Raw genomic sequence first — 22,604 nt, 5'->3', positions numbered from 1 at the left:
AGTAGCTCCACAACCTACCCTTTGGTCGATGAAGCCCCTGGTCAGCAGGCCCTGTATTTTGAAGAGCGAGTCCTCACTGACAGGGCAGTGATAGCGGCCCCCAGTAAGAGAGGCCAGATCTCTCAAGAAGTTAACCGCTGTCCTGCGGGGAGGAACAGAGGGCTGGGGCCAGGCCTACCGAGGTCTCTGTGAGCCCCCAGCCCCTGGGGAAGTCACATGAGTGGGGTAAGGGGTCTTGGACCTTGAGGTCTGTGCCACTGAGACTGTGTCAGCATCACCAAGCCCACTCTCCCAGCTGGTATTTGGGTGGCAGTGGCTACTGCTGTGTGAAGTGGATTCACCGTATGAGGGTCACCCTCAAAGCACGGGGCCCCATTCCTTAACTGAACATCTATCCAGTGCCTACTATGTGTCTGGCCTGGCAGGGACACAGTGTGACCTTTACGGAGCTCACGGTTTAGACAGAGAGATTAAATATGAATGTTCTGAAGGAGCTGAATCTCTCCTAACACATGTTCTTCTATAAAAATAACCATAGCTACTTTAAACTTTTCCCCCGTAAATATTCACAAATGTGCCCCCAAGGAAGACGAAATGGGAGAACACAGCATGTGACTGTGGGAATTGGTGCAAATCCATTTCCACGCTGGAGAAAGTCAGGATGCTGATGGGTGGGCAGGGGCACAGAGGGGCTCTCTCCGGTGCAATGCCTGCCCAGGGCCTCCTAACTGCTCACACACAGGACTTGGGCCCAGGAGAGCTCAGCGTCTAACGTGAGTCCCTGGATTAGGTGAGGATCAGCCTTGCCCCTCAGACACGTGGCCGTGGGGAAGGGATACAACTCGGCCGCCTCCTCACCGCCCACCTGTCTGAGCAGTTCAGGGAAACGGTGTGCACTTTCACATCTCTCTTCTCCTTGAGTCTCTGGACTTCACTGAGGATAAGGCTGCAGCTTGTGTCTGGCTTCCCGTCGGTCAGGAGGTACAGTCCTTCCACATCAGGAAAACTGAAAGCTTTCTGAAAGAGCATGTAGGTTGTCTGGCTCAGAAGAGGGGCCAACCAGGACTCAGAAACCACTGGCCTGCTGTCCCCAAGTCAGGTTGGATCTCACCGACTTGTCATTAAGACTGAGAGCCTCCTCTTTCAGCCTATGACAGACCAGGAAGCTGCTGAGGTTTAGGAGAAAGAGCTCAGCCCACTTCCTAGCTGGTTAACCCCAAGCAAGTCACTTAACCTCTCTGGGCCTCTGTCTTCATCTATAAAGTGAAAACAGCGAGAATCTCATTCTCACTGGGTTGCTGGGAAGATGAAATGATTTAACAGTAAATTCTAAAGTGCTCTTTGTAAACTGCAAAGCATGGTGCAATGTCAGGATAGGGGTGATGGTATTTCTGCTTTGCCACTGGGTCGGGCTTGGTGGTGGAACTTGCCAGCAATGCTTGCAAGACTGAGGTGCTCCCCTGAGCATGCAGGTTGGTCACCCACTGCATAGCCTCATGACAGGCTGCGTCTGTGGTCCCCACCAGAGTGTCCTGCCACGGCTGTAGGCCCTCTGCAAAGCTGAGCAGGTTAAAACTGTGGAGAGCAGAGAAGAGGTGGGGGGCGGAGAGGAGGTGAAAGAGATTGGTTAGAACACACCAGTCTATATTGACCTCAGGATTGGTTAGAACACACCAGTCTATATTGACCTCAGGGGAAGTAACCTCCATGAGGACTCACACCTATCCCTGAAGACCCTACAGCAAGCCCTGTGCCCCCTGTGGACCACCTGAGAATGAGAACATACACAGTGAAAATTCTGGATGCAGACAGAAATAGATTTAAATCCCACTTCAGCCACTTACTGGTTATGCAATCTCGGGCAAATGATTTAACCTCTCTAAGCCCTTGTTTCCTTTGCTGAAGAATGGGGATAATAATAGGATCGTTGTGCAAACTGAATGACATCACGCATGTAAAGCGCTTGGCACAAGGAAAGTGTTCTATAAGTGTCTGCTCTTTTTAATATTAAGGCAAGAAGGAGTCCCAGCCTAGGACCAGAGTCTCCCGCTATCCCCTCAGGGTCAACCCTTCTGGGTAGAGAGAACAAACCACCCCAAACCCCCCCTCTTAAAACATCAAGTTCAGCTGAAATCCACAATTCAAGGCCACCTGGTGGGTCCTCTGATCTGCTTGCAATTGTCCCTGCGCCTGAGATGGATTTGTAAAAACCACTTTGCTTCAGAAGGCAGTGTTCTTCCCTGCTCTTCAGAAGAGCACTTTGGAAGCCTCCAGGCCCTTTGGAACTGTGAGGAGGGAGTGACCTTGGCCAGGGGAGCCGCAGGAACTATCCCTTGGATCTCCTGACCCCCACGCCCCAGCACCCCTGCCTCTTACCTGTCACAGTGCTTCCACAGCTGTTCCCAGATCAGCAGAGCGAGCTCTGTCTTCACCTGCTGCAGGCAGGGGCCCATGGATCCCGACGTGTCCAGCAGGATGCACACTTTGCTCTCCAAAATGGCACCAAAGAGTCGGCGGCTCCCTGCTCCGAGGCGGGTGGAGGCAGAGGCAGGGGAGGAGTGAGGGTGGTTTTCCTCACTGCAGCTATCAAATCCAAGGTCTTGCCACACCCACTGCCTGAGTGATCATGGATCAGATGTGAACCTACTGGGAGACGGCCTCTGTGGTGTTGCTAGGGGGGTCATTGCCCAAGGGCAGAGCCGGTGTGAGGACTGGGCTTCGGGAGGTCAAGGTTTCAGCCGTGGCTTTGCCTGGGATGACTTGCCCAAGTGATTATAACTTCCCTGGGCTTGAGTCTCCTCACCCCTAAAGTTAAGTGATTGGGTTAAGCGGTGTCACAGTATTGTTTGGGGCTGGAAATGATGTTACAGAGCATGGAGTCTGTAGATTGGTTGACAGAAGTCAAGTGAGCATGCACTGTGTGCCTGGCACTGAGCAAAGTGCAGTGGAGATGAGAGAGTGTCCCTGCCCTCACGGAGCTGCCAGTCAGGCAAGGAAGACGGATGTTATACCAACAGCTACCGCTCTGCTGAGGGTTATGACAAAAAGTTAAGGAGTACATACCTGGGAGAATCTGAATTTGATGGATGTGGGGTGGGGAGCAGACAAGCTATGCCTGAAGGATGAGAGGGCGTGTGTGTGGAGAGAACAGACTGTGAAAGGCTCTGAGTGGGAGAGAGGAGTATGTCATGCTTGAGGGACAGAGAGAAAGCTGGAGAGGTTGTTAAAGGATTTGGGATTTATCCCAAGGGGAAACAGAGAGGGCCAGCAACTTGCCCAGGGTCACACAGCCTGGCAGTGAAGCCGAGATTCACATCCAGGTCCTCTGATCCATGCTTTAAGGCAACCGTTAACCCCAGCCCTTCTGGTGCCCCAAGGCTAAACAGAGGTAACACAGGGGAAGCCAAAGAGCAGAAGATGGCATGTCCAGCATTCCCGAATCACACCTCAGACCTCACTGGAGGCAGGAGCAGAAAAAATGGAAAACTGCTGCAAAAAGGGCCCACTGGTCTCCAGGAAAAGATGGCCTGAGCTGGCTGGACCCACTGCCCAGGAATCTTCCAGGACTCATCTGGGCTGTTCTCTGGCAGTGCTCATGGCAACATGAGGACATGAGGGGAGCCATCCTGAGGCGTGTGGGACGTTCCGCGGGGACAGCCAGCCAGCTGGCCGAGGGGCCTCCCACCACAGAAGGCCAGCTGATCCATCCTGGGAACCAGACAGCGGAAACACCCCGCAAGCCACCGAGCCCCGCCGTTATCGCCTCCCTAAACTAACTCTGCTTTCTTTGTCCGTCTCCATCATCACTACCCTTCCCAGCTATCCTAATCTTTCCCCTGGATTCCTACTAGGTTCCCCTGATTGCACTCCGTCCCCTCAGCAATTTATACTCCACGCAGCAACCAGAGGGATTGTTGCCGATGCTAACTTCATCACTTTCCCCTTATTTAAAACCTTTCAGTGGCTTCCCATTGCTCTTAGGATAAAGTCTGGGCCATGGCCTCATCTCCCTGGAATGGTGGCACCCTTTAATCTCAGCCACCCTGCTTCCTTCAGTCTTTGTACTCAGCCTCCTCCCCCGCTTAGCACCTCAGTCATGCCCTGAGAGTCTTCCCTCTCTTTCCTCAGGTGATGTCTATTCATTCTTCAGATCTCAGCTCAAATGTCACCTCCTCGGGGAAGCCCTCCGTGATCTCTCTGTGCAGGCCCCCTGCCCCTCTCTCACTGCACCATGCCTGTCTCCTCCCTACACTTGTCACCATTGCTCTCTGGGTAACAACTGTCTCCCCTAGACCATATGTTCCATGAGCTCAGGGAACCTGTGAAATGTTTCCCCTACCACCTCCCCAGCACGGAGCGGGAGAACATCACTTATTTGTTGAATAATGAATGAGTGGCTCAGTACAGCATCCCCTGGGTACGTTCGGAGGCGTTAGATGGTGTTGGGTGTGTAGCTGTATGTGAGGTGGGGGAGCGACTCGTACTACACAAGGAGCGGCTGCACGGCTGGCCTTCACACTCTCCCCAGCGGGAAGTGTGTGTTGGGAATGGGGAACGCACACAACCTCGTGGCCCCGCCTCAGCCTCTGACCTGACAGCTGCACCCGAGCTTGCCGCCCACTCCAGAGGCTTTGGAAAGCAGCAGTCAGCCCAAGGACTGTTTATACCAGGTTCTACTGCAGAGGACTGGACCTAATGAATTTGCTCAGGAGCCTGAGCGGCCCACCCTGGGATCCTTCCTCTATCGCCCCAGGAACCCTCCAGGCCCCAAAGCCTGAACTGAGCCTCCGGTTCAGTTCTAGCTGTCTGCCCGGCCTTTTGGACTTGATGCTTCAGACCATCTCCTAATCCCCAGCCCAGCCTCCTCTGGGATGTGAGCCTGGCTCTCCTCAGCCAGCCCTGCCATTCGCCTCTTCCAGAGGGGCCTTGGTGCTCTCTGTAAAGAAGAACAGGGCCGTCTTCTCTGTCTGGAGCCCCTCCCATCTCTACCTCCACGGACTGGTTCTACGGGGCCCAATCGACACTAAATTGAGGCTCCTGAGGGGCAGCAGCCCTTCAGTCACACCCAGGAGGAGAGGTGTGGGAGGCGAGGTGTGGGAGACGACCTGGCAGAGCGGCCTGAACAGGCCTGGTTCTCCCTGGCGCTCTGGCTCGTGCTCTACCTCCCTGTCATCCGGCACCTTGCCTGACCTCTGAACCCAGAAGTCACGTTGCCCCTGCCTGACAGTCTGTGAGTGACTAGCCTGGGAAGGACGGACCCTGGGGTCCCTGGGGTTGCCCTCCCGCTGCCCATCACGCTCCTCCGCCCTCCAGGATAGCAGGCAGGCTCACCAGACAGCAGCCACTGCAGCCTTTGGACATAGCACCGCATCACCTTCTCCAGGTGTGTGATGTACGCTTCGATTTCCCTGGGTGTACACTGAATGTGTCTCACCATCCCCTGGATTAAGGCAAGCAAAGGAAAATTCCACCCACCCCCCACCCCGTCAGCTATTTCTTCACCTCCCCATTACCCCCTAAAATAGCTTAGTCTACTGTGGTTCACAATTTTCAAAACATTGTTAAATATACATTTTTGTCTGTTTGTTTAAAAGCTTTTTTCTTTTATTAAACTACCAAATGCATAGTTCTCGGAAGGTGTGTGGGAATTGGGATGATGATTTTTGTGGCAGATGTGGTCACTGTAATAAGAAAAAACATAGTATCTCTAAATTTTAAATAGAAAACCCTTAATGGTAGGATGGGAGGTCGATAAATTTCAAACTAAAAGATGACCTCTGATGGAGGAGGGGGGCAGCATGATTAAACTCCCATAAAATTTTTCTGGTGGATAATTTTGAATTTGGTGGTTATTTTTAGCTTTATAGCTGACAATGTCATATCAAAGGGCAAGGAGAGAAAATGGGGTCTCTTTTTTAAAAGCACGATTAGATTTTCATTTTTTACTAAATTTACCTGTTTCAGTGTCAAAGCAATAAAAAAAATTACCTCAAAACTAGAAAATAGAGAACCCCCTCACCTCCTGTCATAAGCGCTGTTCCCGGCCATCCTGATGGGACCATCATCAGTATCAGGGTACAGAGTTCTTATTAGTGAGTATTCCAGCCACTGCCCTACATTCTCAGCAGTTGTTTCTAATTCTCACACCAATGAGCCCCTCTAACCCTAGAGCATGGTCTCAGGCACTCTGAGGGGCTGATTTTTCTTCCAACAGGATTCTGCATCTCCTATTCCTTGAGGGCAGTCCCCCTTTGGGGGGTGGGGTTCTTAGAAGCAGGAATTGAAGCCAGGGGCACACATTCATGTGGAGTTTTCCCCAACACACCCAGCCATTTGTGCCTGAGAAGAGACAGGAGCTGGGAGAAAAAAAACCAACACCAATCTTGACTTACGTTGATCTCTATGCTGGGGAAGATACTGCAGTATTTGGCTGACGCCGACGTCTGTATTGACTTTTGATGAGTGCAGTTGGGACCAAGGTATCTGGAGATCTCCATCTTCAGTTTTTTTAGTCCATAATTTGCTACCCACTTTGGAATAAAGGAAAGAACTATTATCTTGGGTAATTCAGGCTTAATGGAATGATTGACTCATCTTTTAAAACCTCATGTTTGAAATCTGTCTTGTATTTGGAATGTGGGGTTCCCAGGTCCTCACTGAGCCTCCATCACATTCAGATTCCTGCCCCTGTGCGGGGGAGAGATGCACAAGAAATACGGGAACAGGGAACAAAATTTATTGAGCACTTACTTCTCCCTAGTCTGGTGGATACTGTTGCCTCCCCAATTTCCATTTCAACCCTCTCCCATGAAATTTGAATGGAAACCCTGATTGTTCTAAAGTTTAGACTCTAAACCAATGAGGATAGTCTCAGGCTCCTTGTCACAATGAGAGATACAAGAATGGCTCGGTTTAAAGCAATCAGAGCATGGCATCCAGGGTCAGAACCAAGCTCAGACTTCTATTGACCAGTTGTGGGAAGAAAAGATGTTCTATCTTCTGGATCTGTACAAGAAGGGGGATTTCTGCTGCTTACATCCAAAAGGATCTGACGCCACTAAGTACTTTACACAAGATATATTTCAATTAATCAGCAATCCTATCAGGTACAATTGTTTTCATTTTATAAAGGAAGACATTGAGACTGAGTGACTTGCCCAAGGTCACCCAGCTAGGAAGTGGCAGACCCAGGTTCCCACGTAGTTCTATTGAATCCTTATCCTGACACTTTAAACAGTCATTCTAAGCAGGTTTGGCCTCAATTCCAGGTATACCCCACACCCTCTTAGAAATAATGGTTGGTGGAAGGAATTACTGCGTGGGGGCATGTGCTGGTGCAGACAGCATAACACCTCTCGGCTGGAGCAGACTGTGTCCTTTCTGGGCAACTCAATAGAAGAGCTAGTCCTTCTTAGGCCTCTTCCTTGAGGGTACTTCCTGTACACGAAGCCTGGGAGAAACAGAGCAGGGTTACTTTGTGCAATTCTCTTACCCTAGCCTCCCTTTCCCATGTCAATTTCTCTGTCAATCAAGTCAGCTGTAACATTCCTTAGGTGCAATTTGCTGAGAGGTAGGAGGGAGGCTGTTGTGCTGATCTGGGGAAGCATGCTGGGATCTCCCTTCTCTACATGTCAATGAGTTGCTACCGGGACCTGTGCCATTTCACAGCAATCAATCCGGCTGGCCCGGGAGACTCATCTCCACTCCCTTCCCATCAGTCTGAGGACACTGCCCCTCATGCCACGGAGCAGGAGAGCCGCACCCAGGGACCTGGGGAGATGCCGACATCAATTCTTCCCATTCTCCTGCCTGTGTCAAGACTTTGCAAGCTCATTTCCCTGGGCTGGGAGATGTGAGTGGTTTGAGGATAGGCCTGCTTGGGGTGCACTGCTGCCCATGTCCCGGGACTGCGGGAGATTTCTCCTTTCCTTGGGGCCTGACCACCTTCCAGGTCCCACGGGGAAAGGGGGCTGTCCAGACATCTGTGCAGCCTCCGACTTACCCACGTTATTCCCTGTCTCTGTATAGAACAGCGAGAGAGAGGTCTCTGCGTCCCTTGATTTGGTCTTCCTCCTCCGATCTGCAGTCCCTTCTTTCACTGGCTGGGCTGTAACTAGAGGACATTTGGCCTGTCGGCTGGAGCAGCCTTGAGGGTTTATGTGGCGAAGCTGTGCAGCTTGGCTTAGAGACTAGTCAACTTCAGCTACGCTCTGCCCTTGAACTGGGGCTCCCAGGTGGATCTGAGGTCCTTTGGGACTACCCGGGTCCTCTGGCCTCCCCTGGATCAGTAAAGCCAGAGCTGCTGATATTTACCAGGCTTGGTGCGAAGTGCTTCCCGTAGCCTGTCTTGTTTTATCCTCAGAGTACCCCAGTTTACAGATGAGGTAAGTGGGACTCAGAGTCAGTAAGAAGCAGAGTAAAGATTCCATCCAGGTCTTGCTGACTCCAGAGCTCTGCTCTGAGCCGCTCTGCTATGTGTCTGACATTAGAAGACACATGGTCTTAGGTTCTATGAGCTGAGTACTTTCATAAAAATACTGGTGCTCTGTCATGACCAGCTGACACTGGACATTCTCCTTAGCCCCTCTGAGCCTGAATTTCTTCATCAGTAAAATGGAGGAACTAATAGATTCCCTGCCATACAGGATGGATTGCTATAAGCTTTAAATGGGACGATCTTAGCAGAAGGGCTGGCACACGACTGCTGGTCACTTTAGTTACCGTCATCACGAATCCATGCCTCAGCCGTGCTTGTCCGCCCTCCACCCCTGTGGCCGTGCCTTACCTGGGGGGACGCCCGCTTTGCCACTGAGTGGACTCCACAGCAGAGCTTTCAAGGGGGGACTCTTCTCTCTGGCAGGGTCATCTTTAATGCTCTAGAAAACAGCAGTCTTTTCCATCAGAGGTCTGTTCTCGGTGGGGGGCAGTACCCCAGTCCTCCCAGCCTCAATCTGTCAAGTAGGAACCTTTGCATGGAGAGGCCTCAGGAAGTAGACTTCTCACACGCTCGCCCCATCTCCTGCTGCACATTCAGAGAGGACTCTGGGGTTTGAGGTGGAAAAGGGTGTGTGTGTGTGTGAGTGTGTGTGTGTGAGTGTGTGTGTGCGTGTGTGTGTGCAACTAAGTGTGATTGTGTGTGTGCAAGTGTGTGAGACAGCGTGTGTGCATGTGCGTGTGTATGTGTGAGAATGCGTGTGTGTATGCGTGCTGCATTGTGTGCGTGTGCGTGTGCACGTGCGTGTGTGTGCATAGGTGTGCGTTATGTGTGTGTGCATGAGTGAGTGTGTGTGAGAGTGTGCATGCGTGTGTGACAGAGTGTGCGCGTATGTGTGTGGAGAGTGTGTGCGCATGTGTGTGTGTACACGTGTGTGCATTGTGTGTGCACGAGTGTGCATGTGCACGTATATGTGTGTGCGTGGGTGTGCGTTATGTGTGAATGTGTGCGTGGGAGTGTGAGAGCGTGCATGCATGTGTGAGAGAGTGTGCATGCATGTGTGTGCATGTGTGTGTGAGAGTGTGAGTGTGTGTGTTATGAGAGAGGGCCTGCTAGGACAACTGTGGGGATTTGCCTGAACTTTCTTCACCAGTTACCTGCCCCTCTTCCTACTGGACTGGGATTTCTGGGCCTCCAGCATGACAAGCAACCACTCCGGTAACTTCTGTGCCCTATGGGGCACCTCGGTTTTAAGGAAGGGGTTCCTTCATTACTGGGCACAACCGGAATATGGTGATGGTTAAACAAAGTCACCCAGGGCCTGGACCAGCGGAGGAGACCTCTGGGTGGCGGCTGTGAAAAACGCCCAGAGCTGCCATCCCAGAGAGCCACCCCCCAGCAACCCAGCTTCCCATACCTGCATGTCAGGAGGCCTGCTAGAGGCCCTGGCGCAGCCCAAGCCCCCTCATAACTGAACCAGCTCGGGAACCACTGAAGGCCCAAGAGGCGGACTCTGAGACCGCGGGGTTTCACCTCAGAATTTGGGAAGACGGGAAGGCGTGATGTCTCTGGGCCGGCTCCCAAAACCTGGTGGAGTTCTGTGCACGAGGGCAGTGCCCGTGTGGACAGAATCTCTTGGAAGTGCTGACCCCGGGAAGGGAGTTAGCTGCACACTGTTTGGGTGGATTTCTTCATTCTGAAAATGTGCTGTGTTCACAAGGGCCTGTCAGTCGGTGAAATGCTGAAGCGCTCGCAGATCTCACTGCCCTTCTGCTCACAAGTGCTGTGGAGTCTGAGGTCTCCCCCCAGACACACCTCTAGAGGCCCCTTCTGATTGCCGAGGTGGGTATTTTATGCGGGACAGATTTGACAGGCTGTGAACGGGGATCAGCCCCGGGCAGGCCCAGGTCCGCCCTCAGGCTCCTATCAGGCCCCCGAAAACCTCGGGCAGCAGCAGAAAGAACCCATTAGACGCCCTAAGCTCCTAATTCCTTTGCCCCGAGAGACCCTCCCGGACAAGCCCTCTTGCCTTACAACCAGCACGTGTAACAGAGGGTGCCAAGTCCATGGAGCCCTTGGTACCGCAAAGCTGGGACAGCCAGGCAGAGCCAAAGATGGGGTGGAGGGGTGGCCGGAGCTGAGAAGCAGGCCCCCGGGGGTCCCCTCCCCCTGCAGGCCAGGACACTGACCACTGAGGACCCTGCTCCCACCTCCGCTAGCCCTGGGGTCTGGGGCCCTGGCCCAGGCCGCTTCAAGATCTAGGAAAGACCAGGAGACAAGGCAGAAACAAAATCCCCTGTGTGTTATTAGGGAGGGGAGTCAAACCATTCTGGCCACAGAGGGTGCTGTGGGCTTGGAGGGACCGAACTTCCCGGGCTGACTTCTCAGCTTGAGCATCTTCGGCTTTTCTCTCAGGAGGGCTGCACTTTCCTGTTCTTTTCCAGACTGGTTCTTCAGAGAGGACACGAGTAAGGCACACTGCAGGGGGATTGGGAGCGTCAGCGGCACCCGAGCCAGCGTGTCTCCACGCAGGGCACACGCGCACGCACACACACAGCAGGAGGCGCTGGGGCCACTGGGGCCCCTGTACTCCTCTTTCTGTCCCTAGAGTGCTGCCTGGGGCCAAGAGCACTGTGGATCAGGCCTATTAATTATAAGTACCATGGGACTTCCCTGGTGGCGCAGTGGTTGGGAGTCTGCCTGCCAATTCAGGGGACACGGGTTTGAGCCCTGGTCTGGGAAGATCCCACATGCTGTGGAGCAACTGGGCCCGTGCGCCACAGCTGCTGATCCTGCGCTCTAGAGCCTGAGAGCCACAACTACTGAGCCCACGTGCCACAACTACTGAAGCCTGTGCGCCTAGAGCCTGTGCTCCGCAACAAGAGAAGCCACCGCAATGAGAAGCCCGCGCACCGCAACAAAGAGTAGCCCCCGCTCGCCGCAACTAGAGAGGGCCCGCATGCAGCAGCGAAGACCCAATGCAGCCAAAAAAAGTAAATAATAAATAATAATAATAGTAAGTATCATGTATGGAGGGCCTGGGATGCATCAGGCACTGGGCTAGTTACTGCCTGGGGGTCTCAAACTTCCTTGCCAACAAGACATGCAACTATACTGGCAGGGCAAGTGCTGTCTTATCCCCATTTTACAGGTGAGGAAACCAAAGCTTATGAATTTAAAGGACTTGTCCAAGGCCATTCTATGAGTAAGTAGAGGATCTTCCATTCAATCCCAAGCAGGTCTTGTTCCAAAGCCAGTGTTCTCTCCATATGTGGACCCAGCATCCACATATGGTGGTCAGCTCACCATGTGCCCAGGGCCGACCCTGGATGCTGGCAGAATAGTGGTGTGATGCTTGGTTCCTTTGCCTATATATTTCTCAACTTCCTGAAAGGTTCTTCAATAATTATTCTCAATCAAGGCACTAGAAGACACCACTCAAATGTAACTAACATCATAAGAAGGGTGGATTAAACCATTAGTGCCCATTAACACCTTGTAAATGAGTTTATCAGCTGAGGGAACAGGACTAATGTGCACCTGAGAAGCAGTTTAATAAAGCACCAATGAGCGGCCCTCTCTGGGAGGACAGCTCAGGCACGGCTAGGGGAGCCACGGGTTTGCCAATCTATGGCCCTGCCCTCCCAAGAGCTCACCATGTAGCTGGGGAGACGGGCAGTCCTGACAATGGTCATATTTGAAATGTGAGTCACGTCCACCTACGTGTTCTCTGTCCATCCCCATGGCTTGAACTGCCCCACACCTCTATGTCCAGCCCTCATCTTTATCCACCTGCCTGAAGGATACCCCCACTCATTATCTCACAGGCCCCGCAAACTCACCTTTGTTCTAGGCCCACCCTCCCTGAATCCCCACCTGTTTTCTCTCTCTGGGTCAATGGCACCACTGTCTACCAGGTCCCACAGCAAGGAACTTGGGAGTCATCCTAGGATTTCTTCTTCTTCCTCACCCCATTCATTCAATCAGCCACATGTTTGGTCAATTCTTCCTTAAAGACATGTTCTCATATTTGTTCCCTTATTTCCATTCTCATTGTTCCCGATGCGATCTGGTCCCGCTCTCATCTCACCTTGAACTGCTCAACTCCCTCTCTGGGGAGGTAACATTTTAGTGAAACTTGAATCATAAGGAGCAACCCATGGATGACCTGGGAGGGGAACAGTTGGTGAAGGAAGTGGCAGGTACAAAGGCCTTGAGTTTAGGAATGAGATTGATGTGTTCAAGAATGTACAGGCCAGGATGTAGAGCACACGGACCTGAAACCAGTGACTTACAGGAAACTCTCACATTTCATTGGAAGCCTTTGGTGTCTGTGGATCAGCACAAAGGTGGAAAGCTGATGTGGGATGAGTCATGTCCCCCAGAAAGACATGTTGAAGTTCCCCGGTACCCATAAACATGACCTTACTTGGAAGCAGGGCCTTTGAAGATGTAATTAAGATGTAAGTTAATGAGGTTGTACTGGGAGGGTGGGCCCTTAATCCAATACAATTGGTGTCCTTATAAGAGGAGAAGAGACACAGACACACACACAGAGGGAGGAGAGCCATGTGGAGATGGAAGCAGAGATTGGGGTTGTGCTGCCTCAAGCCAAGGAAAGGCAAGGATTGCTGGTGCCAAGGACTCCCTCCTTGACCAAACTTTAGTCATGTTCCTCTGAGCCCTCTTCTTGACTGGGCTTTGACTTTGGCCTGCTGAACCCAGTTTTAGCAAAGAATCCCGTTGAGCCTGTTTAGCAAGAATCCCCCTGCCCTCGATATCTAGTCAACTTCATCTTAGTAATTTTCCATCCACTGACCCTCTCACTCTGCTTATTGGCTATAAATGCCCAGCTATCTTTGCTGTATAATCGGAGTTGAGTTCAATCTCTCTCCCCGATTACAGTCGTCTTGAATAATGTCTTCCTTGCCATTTTTAGCAAGCGTCCAGTGTAATTTCATTTCTTTAACAGCAACCATCACCAGAAGCTAGGAAGAGGTAAAGAGGGATTCTACCCAGAGCCTTCGGTGGGGACATGGCCCTTTTGATACCTTGATTTCAGACTCTAGCCTCTGGGACTGTGAGGGAAGAAATGTCTGTTGTTTTAAGCCACCCAGTTTGTGGTACTTTATATGGCAGCCCCAGGACCCTAATACAGAAGCCAGCGCAGTCATTTGCCCCACACCTAAGGCATACCTTTTGGGAGTAGTTGAGAGCCTTTTCCATCTCAGACGTGATGGCACTGATATCATCGCTTTCATAAATACCTGGAAACAAAGCACATCATGATTGACCGTGGGGAAGGGATGGAGATTCTGGCAAGTGTCCACATCTGTAAACACGTGGGCCATGTGGAGGTGACCTCAGTCCAAGGGGCAGGGTGGGGTCTTAATGGGCTTAGCTGACTAGCTCCCCCCCATACTTTCTGGTGGTAAAGGGGATGGACGGGTACAGTGAGGATACCAAGAGCGGGGCTGGCCTTGGGACCCAGCACCCCGGCACCCAGCCAAGAGCTCTCACCCACAGGAAGCGTAGGTCAGGGGAAAGGTCCTGCTCCTCCAGTGAATAAAAAGATCCACCTTGGGGTTAATTAAAGTAGCTAATGTCTGTAGTGAATAATGTCTGTAGTAATATCTCAAATGTGACTCATTTGAGAGGGACTAGAGTGTAATGACTAACAAGGCAGACTTTGGGTTCAAATCCTGGTTCTACTACTTACTACGTCTATGCTTTGGGTTCTGTGTCTCAGCTTCCCTGTCTGTAAAATGGGGATAATAATAATAACACACTTCATAGGGTTATTGTGAGGAATGAATCACAACATATGTAAAACACTTAAAACCGTGTCTGGCATATAATAGCTATTCTATAAATGTTTGCTATTATTAATAATAATCAACAGTAATAACTTAAATGTATATGCCTAGCACTTTTCATGAGTTCCACCCCTGGCTATGCCACTAATTTTGTAACCACAGGCACCTCATGTTCTTGGGAGTCATTTCTTCATCTATAAATCAGAGAGGTCAGAATGCACTAGCATGTCCCAAGCTTCAGTCCCTCCTGAATCACGTCACAATTTTGCCTTGTCTGCATATCACCTAAACCATAATTTACTTAACATATATTTTTAATCAATTCACTTTCATTTACTTAAAAGTACACACATATATAAAATTGAGATATAATTGACATATAACATTATATTACTTTCAGGTGTACAACATAATGATTTGATATTTGTATATACTGTGAAATGATCACCATAAAAGTCTAATTAACATCCTTTAAAAGCATATTTTAAAGAGAAAATTTATGTCACTGCTGACAATGAATGCTAGCATTTTTTAAATGAAATATTACAACAACATATAACCATTTAGGGGAGGGAAAAAAATTTTCCTCTACCCTCCTAGATTCTCCAGCTGGGGCCTTGGAAATCAAACTGACAAAAGACAGATTAACAAGAGAAAAATAGAGTTTATTAATGCATGCGGTGTGCATACATGGGGGAGAAACTCAGCGATGAGTTACTCAGAGGGAGTGGTTGGAACTTGGGGCTTCTGTAGCATCTTACCAAAGAACAATAGAAATGACAAGACAAAGAGAAATGACAAGACAAAGGAAATGGGGTTTGGCTTTGAGGGCCGGCAAACTGTGGGAAGGTAAATATTTGGGGGGAACTAATGGAAGACAAGGGTTTTTTAGGTGAGGGTTGTTACGTAGATTCCTCTTGGTGCTGTGAAGAGCCCAGAGCTGCCAACCAGAGCTTAAGAGTCTAAGAGTCATCCTTCATCTCCTGGCACAGAAGCAGGACATAGAAATTTATGTCCTGCTTTTAGGCAAATGGGGGAAGGGGAAGCAGAGAGGTTTTTTGGCATCTGCTGTTTCTTAATTGTCTTCAGCTCAAAATAATCCTTATGCCAAAGTGGCATATATTGAGGTGGCATATTCTGACCTCCTACAGCTATGACAAAAAATTGTCGCTTTGTGTTCCATGTACAACTATCTTGCCAGCCACCTGCTGCGAACATATCACCTTTTGGGAAATGCTAAACTAAGGGACCTTTAGGGCCCCTTCCAGCCCCGACATTCTAAAATATTTTTAAGTAGTTTTACTTTTTTTCTTTTTCACTTTAAAACAATTATGGGAAGATATACATAACATAAAATGTACCATTGTAGGGCTTCCCTGGTGGCACAGTGGTTGAGAATCTGCCTGCTAATGCAGGGGACACGGGTTCGAGCCCTGGTCTGGGAGGATCCCACATGCCGCGGAGCAGCTGGGCCCGTGAGCCACAACTGCTGAGCCTGCGCGTCTGGAGCGTGTGCTCCGCAACAAGAGAGGCCACGATAGTGAGAGGCCCGCGCACCGCGATGAAGAGTGGCCCCCACTTGCCGCAACTGGAGAAAGCCCTCGCACAGAAACGAAGACCCAACACAGCCAAAAATAAAAAAATGAATAAATAAATAAATTTAAAAATGTACCATTGTAACCCTTTTTGAGTGTACAGTTCAGCAGCATTAAGTACATTTACACTGCCGTGCAGCCATCGCCACCATCCATCTCCAGAACAGTAATTTTACATTTGCAAATGTGACTTTCACAGGCCGCTTTCCTGGAATATGGCTATAGCATAGGGAGCTATGTTGGCACTGAGACAACTGTCTGGGAAGAAAGATGCGGAGAGTCCAGCCAACTCTTACACACCTGTGTCTCCAAACCAGTGGAAGCGGCCCCCAGCAGCCCGGGTGACCTCCCGGTACGCGGCGGCCGTGTCACTGCGGCTGGTATAGCAGGCAGGGGGCGTGGTGTCCATCTGTGACTCGCCCACATAGAAGAGACACACGTTCAGCTGGAAATCACAGCCCACACGGGCCTCGGCCATGTAGGCGCTGAGCATAGCCTGTGGGGAGACAGGGAGGAGGGGCCCACAGCTGAGGGCTCTCCAAGCCGCTGATCTTGGGTCAGTTCAGCCTAATTGCTTTCCTGAGGACCTACTGTGTACCTGGTCTAGTATGTGGCACTGAGGATGGAAAGGTGAAAGAGCCTGGGTCACCATTTCTCTCACTATCTTAATAGGGCCTGGCCGGGGAGCGGGGTCTGAGATCCTAGACCAGTATCCTTGACATCCCGTGGAAGCTTGTTAGAGATGCAGACTCTCAGGCCCCTTTGGAACCAGGTCTAACAACATCTGCATTTGAACAACATCTCCGGGTGATTCTTTGGCACGATAAAGTCCAGACTGGAAAATCATGCTGGAGAAACCAGTTGCTAGGCGTCCACCTAGCAGAAGATGTGGGGTCACGAAGGATAAGGGATGCCCAGGACGTGGCCTACCCACCACGTCCTGGTCAGGGATGCCCCCGGTGAAGAGGTAGATGCCCTGTGATTGCTGTTTGTCTTTGTCCTTGAAGTCCACTTCCACAGCCTTCCGCAGGGCGCTGAGGACATTCCTGCTGCCTTGACACTGCAGGCTCAGGACCCACCTGGGGGGCAGGGAGGGCCATGCTGAGAGGGAGGGCCAGGCTGAGGGGGAGGGCGGGGAATGGAAGGCGGTTGTTTCCTGATTCATGCCTGAGTCCGTCGGAGGGCAAAGATTCTAGAGAGAGCTACTTTCTAGGGGAGGGGGGCCAGAAAATAATAGCACAGGGGAGGCTGACGTCAGACCCAGCAGGTCACCTACCGCCAGGCGCTTTGTAAGTTGCTATGGCTCGCGGCAACCATCTCGGGCCTCCAGCTTTCAATAGTGCTTCCAAACCTTGGAAAAAAGGAAAGAGGGCTTGTTCTTAGGGGGGAAATACATGCCCCAGCTCTTTGGGCTCCCCAGGATTTTAAGGGGGCAAGATTTGGATTACACCGCCAAAATGTTAGGATGCCACTGTCCTGGGCCAGCCACAAGATCTCCTTGCTGGTCATGACACGTCTCAGCACATTCACGGTGGGAGCAGTGCTGTGCCCTCAGTGGAGACACAGCCAACACCAGTTTGGCCAGACTTCCCTCCTGAAGAAGGGTCACTCCCTTCTCTGTGTGGACTTCCTTACCCCCAGGGAAGGAGTCGTTTCTCCCTTTTTAGCTCTGATTCATCCTCACAACACATTTTTCACTCTCCATCTGCACTATAGCTTTTCTTTTGTATATGTATCAGCTCATTTTCCCTATGAGACAGAACTTAAATCTTTGAGAAGAGGATTTATCCCCTTTATCAAGGAAAAGATGTCCCCTCTCTGGCTCAAGAGCAATTCCTCCACCTGGGCTCTTGACTTCACCACCACCAATCTCTTCTGAGACCTTGCCCACAGTGACCTCTCTCCCACACACATGCCCAGCGTCTACTTCCGTCTTCCCCATCGCCTCTCTTAAATATAACTTCTTCGTCTACCAGCTACTTCTCTCTCTTTCCTCTTCCCCCTCACAGACGTGTTCCCTAGAAAAACGGTGTTACCACCTCCTCCTCATCTTCTACTTCTCAACCCACTGCAGTCAAGCTTCTTCCCCGGTTCTCTGATAAATATTAACAAGGACCTCCTTTCCCCCTCCCATGGAAATATCTCTCTTATAGTTGGATAAAAATTCTAACAATATACAAAGAGTGAAAATTCCTCCAATTTTATCCCCCCCCCCCAATTTCTGTTAACTCTTTGTTCTATATTCTTTTGGATTAAAAAAAAAAATAAATGTGTAGGACTTCCCTGGTGGTCCAGCGGTTAAGACTCCATGCTCCCAATGCAGGGGGCCCGGTTTCGATCCCTGGTCAGGGAACTAGATCCTGCGTGCCACAACTAAAAGATCCCACGGGCTGCAACTAAGAGCCAGCGCAGCCAAATAAATAAATACATATATTTTTTAAAATGTGTAGGTAAATATATATTCACAGAAATGGAATTACATAACCTATACTATTTGTTTCCTTTCATTTGGACTTACTGAGGACTTTTTCTGAATGCGTTCACATAAATCTCCCACATTCTTTTGAATAGTTGCATAGAATATGCATAGTTGCATATTCTATTCTATTCAATAGAATAGAATTCTACTGTCAGGATTATTTTACCAATTTCCTCTTGCTTTTTTCCAGGTTTACCAATCATTAGAACTCTGCACTGAAAGGCTTAATCAAAGGAACAAAGAACATACACTTAAAAGATTTAGTGCTTGCTTCAACAGCACATATACTAAAATTGGAACGATACCAAGAAGATTAGCATGGTCCCTGCGCAAGGTTGACACGCAATAAATGAGGAGTTTGAGATTAACAGATACACACTACTATATATAAAATAGATAATCAACAAGGACCTACTGTCTAGCATGGGGAACTATACTCAATATTTTGTAATAACCTATAAGGGAAAAGAATCTGAAAAAAGAATATATATACATATGAAACTGAATCACTTTGCTCTACACCTGAAACTAACACAACATTGTACATCAACTATACTTGAATAAAGAAATTTAATACAAGGGCTATACCAAATTACACTTCCACCAATACTTTCCAAGAGTGCCCTTTTCACCAAATTATCATCAGCACTGGGTATTATCAATCTTTTAAATACTTGCCAAAATGAATTGCAAAACACATTATATCTCATTGTTTTCCTATCAGGGAGCGCTATTGCCAGATCCAGTGGATTCCTGCATTCTTCCCCTTCCTTTTTTGCTTCTGCAGGCTCTGTTTTTTTTCCCTTGGGAAAGGGTAAACACCTTTCTCTCCTGGTTTTCCTCCTGCCTTTCTGGCTGCTCCTCTCATTTCTTTGGCGGTTCCCTTTCTCTGCCCACACTCCAAATGGCAGTTCTTCCCAAGTTCTGTCCTTGGTTGTCACCTCTCCCCCTTCACATCTCCACAGGTGCAATTCATGCCCTCTCATGTCTTCAACCAAAATGCTGATGGCTCGCAAACCCGTATTTCTTGGCTAGAGCTCCTAACAGGAGAATCCCCAGACTCCTGAGGATCTCAAACTCTATATGTTTACCTTCCAAGCTCTGCTCCACCTGGCACATCTTCTCCTCACCATTCCCTCATCCCCTACAGCCAAACAGTGACTACATTCTGTAGATTCTAACTCCCCCGCATCCCTCACAGGCCTCACTGTCTTTCATTCCCACTGCCTTGGCTCAAGCCCCCACTACCCCTGCAGTGGTCTAACTGGTCTACCCTCCAGTATCGCATCCCTTCAGTCCATCCTTCCCCTTGTAGCTCGAGCGTTTCAAGATTATTACTCTTGCTTAAAATCCTTCAATACCTATACGTCCTATAGTATAAAAACTCCTCTATAAAGCCTCCATCACCTGGTGTTTTATTTTGTTTTTTGGTCATGCCCAGTCTCTCCCTCTCACCCCTTATTCACACGGGACTATTCACACTGACAGCTCCCCAGGGTTCTGTAGTCCGTCACACCTCTGTGCCTCTGCTCGTGCTTCTCCCTGTACCTGGAATGCCCTTTCTCCCCATTTCCCCCATCACTCCCATGTGCTAGGCAAACACGTACTCATTTGTCAAGACTCAGCTAAAGGGTCACTTCCTCTGTGAAGATTTCCTGACCTCACTCTACCCAGATGGAATACACTGACCCTGCCTTTGAGCCCTCACAGTCCCATATCCTCCCTTTTACTTATTTCTTCAGAAAACATTTAATAGCACTTATATTTTGACACGCCTGTCTCCTACTACTAGGCCATAAATTCCTTGAGGATAGGTATTGTGTGTTTTAACTTCTGTATCCCTAATGCCTGGCATAGTGACGGTGCATGGCAGGCTTTCAATAAAAGTTCGTTGAATGAATGAATGGATGGATGAATGAATGAAAATATTGTCCAAAATGCTTCTCTAAGCATTTTTTCTGTAGAATTTATTAGGGAAAGATTAGACTCTGGTACGGTTTAATATATAATATTAACTGCTGACTTATTAGGTTTAGAACACTCCCTATTTCATGTGAAATTGCATAAAAAAATATATATAGGGCTTCCCGGGTGGCGCAGTGGTTAAGAATCTACCTGCCAATGCAGGGGCACGGGAAGATCCCACATGCCAAGGAGCAACTAAGCCCATGTGCCACAACTACTGAGCCTGCACTCTAGAGCCCGCCAGCCACAACTGCTGAAGCCCACGCACCTAGAGCCCGTGCTCTGCAACAAGAGAAGTCACAACGAGAAGCCCTTGCACCGCAACGAAGAGTAGTCCCCGCTCGCCGCAACTAGAGAAAGCCCACACACCACAACTAAAGAAAGCCCGCACGCAGCAATGAAGACCCAATGCAGCCAAAAATAAAATAAATTAATTAAAAAAATATATATATAACTATACATATATTTAAATTATATATAATTATAGATTAAAAATGTAAGTAACTACGTAGACAGAACTATAACTTAAATATATATAGTATTATATATAGTGATATATAATTTAAATGTATATGTAGTTAAATACTTGTTATATATGGAATATTTACATTTTAAATTTAAGTTTATTTATATTTAAAATTTATATATAAAATATATAATTTAAATATATAGTTATATAGTTTTAATTTATATTATATATACTTATATATAATTTAAATATACAGTTTTATATATAATTAAATCATATAGTTTTATATATAACTGTATAATTTAATTCTATATAGCTATACATAATATACAACATATAACTATATACAAAAATTATATTGATATATCTATGTATAATTAAAATTTATAATTGGAATTCTGAGTGTTTGAAATACTGTGGCTTGCTAGAACTGAGCTAGGAACCAAGCCTGGGGGCCCTTCTTTTTCTCTTTTGTGTTTATCAGCTTGGTAGCCAAATGGGGCAATGGGCTGAGTTACTTTATCCTGGCTGATCAAGCAATGTGTTTTGGGGCCGCTTATCACCTTCGCCCCAGTGGGACTGTCCTGCAACCATTTAATTATTCAATGCCCCAAACAAGATCCTTCAAATCAGATAAACTGACGGCCCTCCTAGGATGCTGGGTGCCCATACATCTGTCATCCTGCCAGAAGCCTCAGCCCAGCGATGGCATCCGAGTGCACACGCCCTCCCCACCACGGGAAGTGGGAAGCAGGAAGCGGGAGCGTACGCGATGATGTTGAAGCAGTCCTTGTTGGACAGCTGCTCCTCCAGCAGAAGTCTCAGGGAGTGCTGGATATGAATAATGTACATGGAATTGGTCACAGAGATATCGAGCAGTATAACCACCCTAAAAAGAAACACAAGCTTTAAGAGGAGAACCAAACCTCTCAGATAATGTTTATTTTGTTCCATTTTACTATTTAACGTTTTTTCCAGGGGAGTTCTGCATGCCAAGTTCATAGCTGGCCAAATCTCCATGGTCTGAAGTCAACACAGGCAAGTTTACAACAGTAGAACCTTCTCTCCAGGAGGGTCTATCATGGTATAAAGCCTCGTGGTGGAGATGGTTTAAGGACAGGGCTGCATATAATGATTTCGTACATTTCCTTGTTTTAAATTACTAGCATTCAATATTATTATAGGTTGGGGTCTATGAAGGGAAAACAGAAACAAGCTAAGCAAGTTAGATGGGGAATTAGGCATAACTGGGGCCTCTGGGGAAATGTATCTTATTATTTTCTCTCTCTGTTTTAAGATCTCTAGTGCTATTCAGCCTTCTCCTTTTATTACTTCAAATCTTATAGCCCCATCTCCTCCCCCCGATTCTCATTTTGAGGCAGCTATGGATAGCAAAAGAAAAGCCCCTGGATAGAGAGTCAGAAGGCCTTGGTTCAAGTCCTACTTCCTGTGTGGCCTTAGGCAAGTCACAACACCTCTCTGGTCCTTGGCATATTTAACTATAAACTATTTATAATGAGACTCTTCACAGGGTTACTTTGAGAATTAAATGATATAATAGATGAATAGTATTACAAAGCATAATACTTGGTAAGTGGTAAGGCATCAAGTAAGGTGTGGAAGTGATAATGATATTTTGGATACCTATTGGTTCTCCCTACTCAGCATCCATTACCTCTTCTCACAGCAGCATCTTGATTTTGGGGGGGCGAGGAGGGGGAATACCTCTGACTCTAACAGTCCATTTGAGTTGGGTAGAGCTGACGCCAGCCCAAACTTTAAGAGTGGACATTTGACCCCAGGCAATCAGAACATCAAACCCTCTTGGCCCTAGTGAATAGCTCAA

The 22,604-nt window shown here is 48.7% G+C and overlaps 1 protein-coding gene and 1 non-coding gene across 2 annotated transcripts in view; one reads left to right on the top strand and one right to left on the bottom strand.

The window, feature by feature from the left end:
- The window catches only part of VWA3A (von Willebrand factor A domain containing 3A), a 45,198-nt gene that overhangs the window by 2,631 nt on the left and 19,963 nt on the right, over window positions 1-22,604 (bottom strand). Inside the window, exons 17-31 of the mRNA XM_036826777.1 lie at window positions 21,528-21,647; window positions 17,122-17,196; window positions 16,780-16,924; window positions 16,146-16,341; window positions 13,631-13,701; window positions 10,760-10,912; window positions 8,786-8,876; window positions 8,003-8,113; window positions 7,353-7,450; window positions 6,393-6,530; window positions 5,332-5,440; window positions 2,377-2,521; window positions 1,431-1,575; window positions 866-1,017; window positions 19-142 (exon numbers count right to left, since the gene is read on the bottom strand). Coding sequence (XP_036682672.1) covers window positions 19-142; window positions 866-1,017; window positions 1,431-1,575; window positions 2,377-2,521; window positions 5,332-5,440; window positions 6,393-6,530; window positions 7,353-7,450; window positions 8,003-8,113; window positions 8,786-8,876; window positions 10,760-10,912; window positions 13,631-13,701; window positions 16,146-16,341; window positions 16,780-16,924; window positions 17,122-17,196; window positions 21,528-21,647 — 1,873 coding nt within the window. The remainder of the gene's footprint in view (window positions 1-18; window positions 143-865; window positions 1,018-1,430; window positions 1,576-2,376; window positions 2,522-5,331; window positions 5,441-6,392; window positions 6,531-7,352; window positions 7,451-8,002; window positions 8,114-8,785; window positions 8,877-10,759; window positions 10,913-13,630; window positions 13,702-16,145; window positions 16,342-16,779; window positions 16,925-17,121; window positions 17,197-21,527; window positions 21,648-22,604) is intronic.
- On the top strand, window positions 18,588-18,693 carry LOC118882148. The gene has a single exon (XR_005016699.1). It is a non-coding gene; the product is annotated as a U6 spliceosomal RNA (small nuclear RNA).

This window comes from Balaenoptera musculus, chromosome 15 (genome assembly GCF_009873245.2).
Source record: "Balaenoptera musculus isolate JJ_BM4_2016_0621 chromosome 15, mBalMus1.pri.v3, whole genome shotgun sequence".
Lineage (NCBI taxonomy): Eukaryota > Metazoa > Chordata > Mammalia > Artiodactyla > Balaenopteridae > Balaenoptera > Balaenoptera musculus.
The sequence above is the reverse complement of the archived record's forward strand: the minus strand, read 5'-3'. Positions and strand labels throughout refer to the sequence as shown.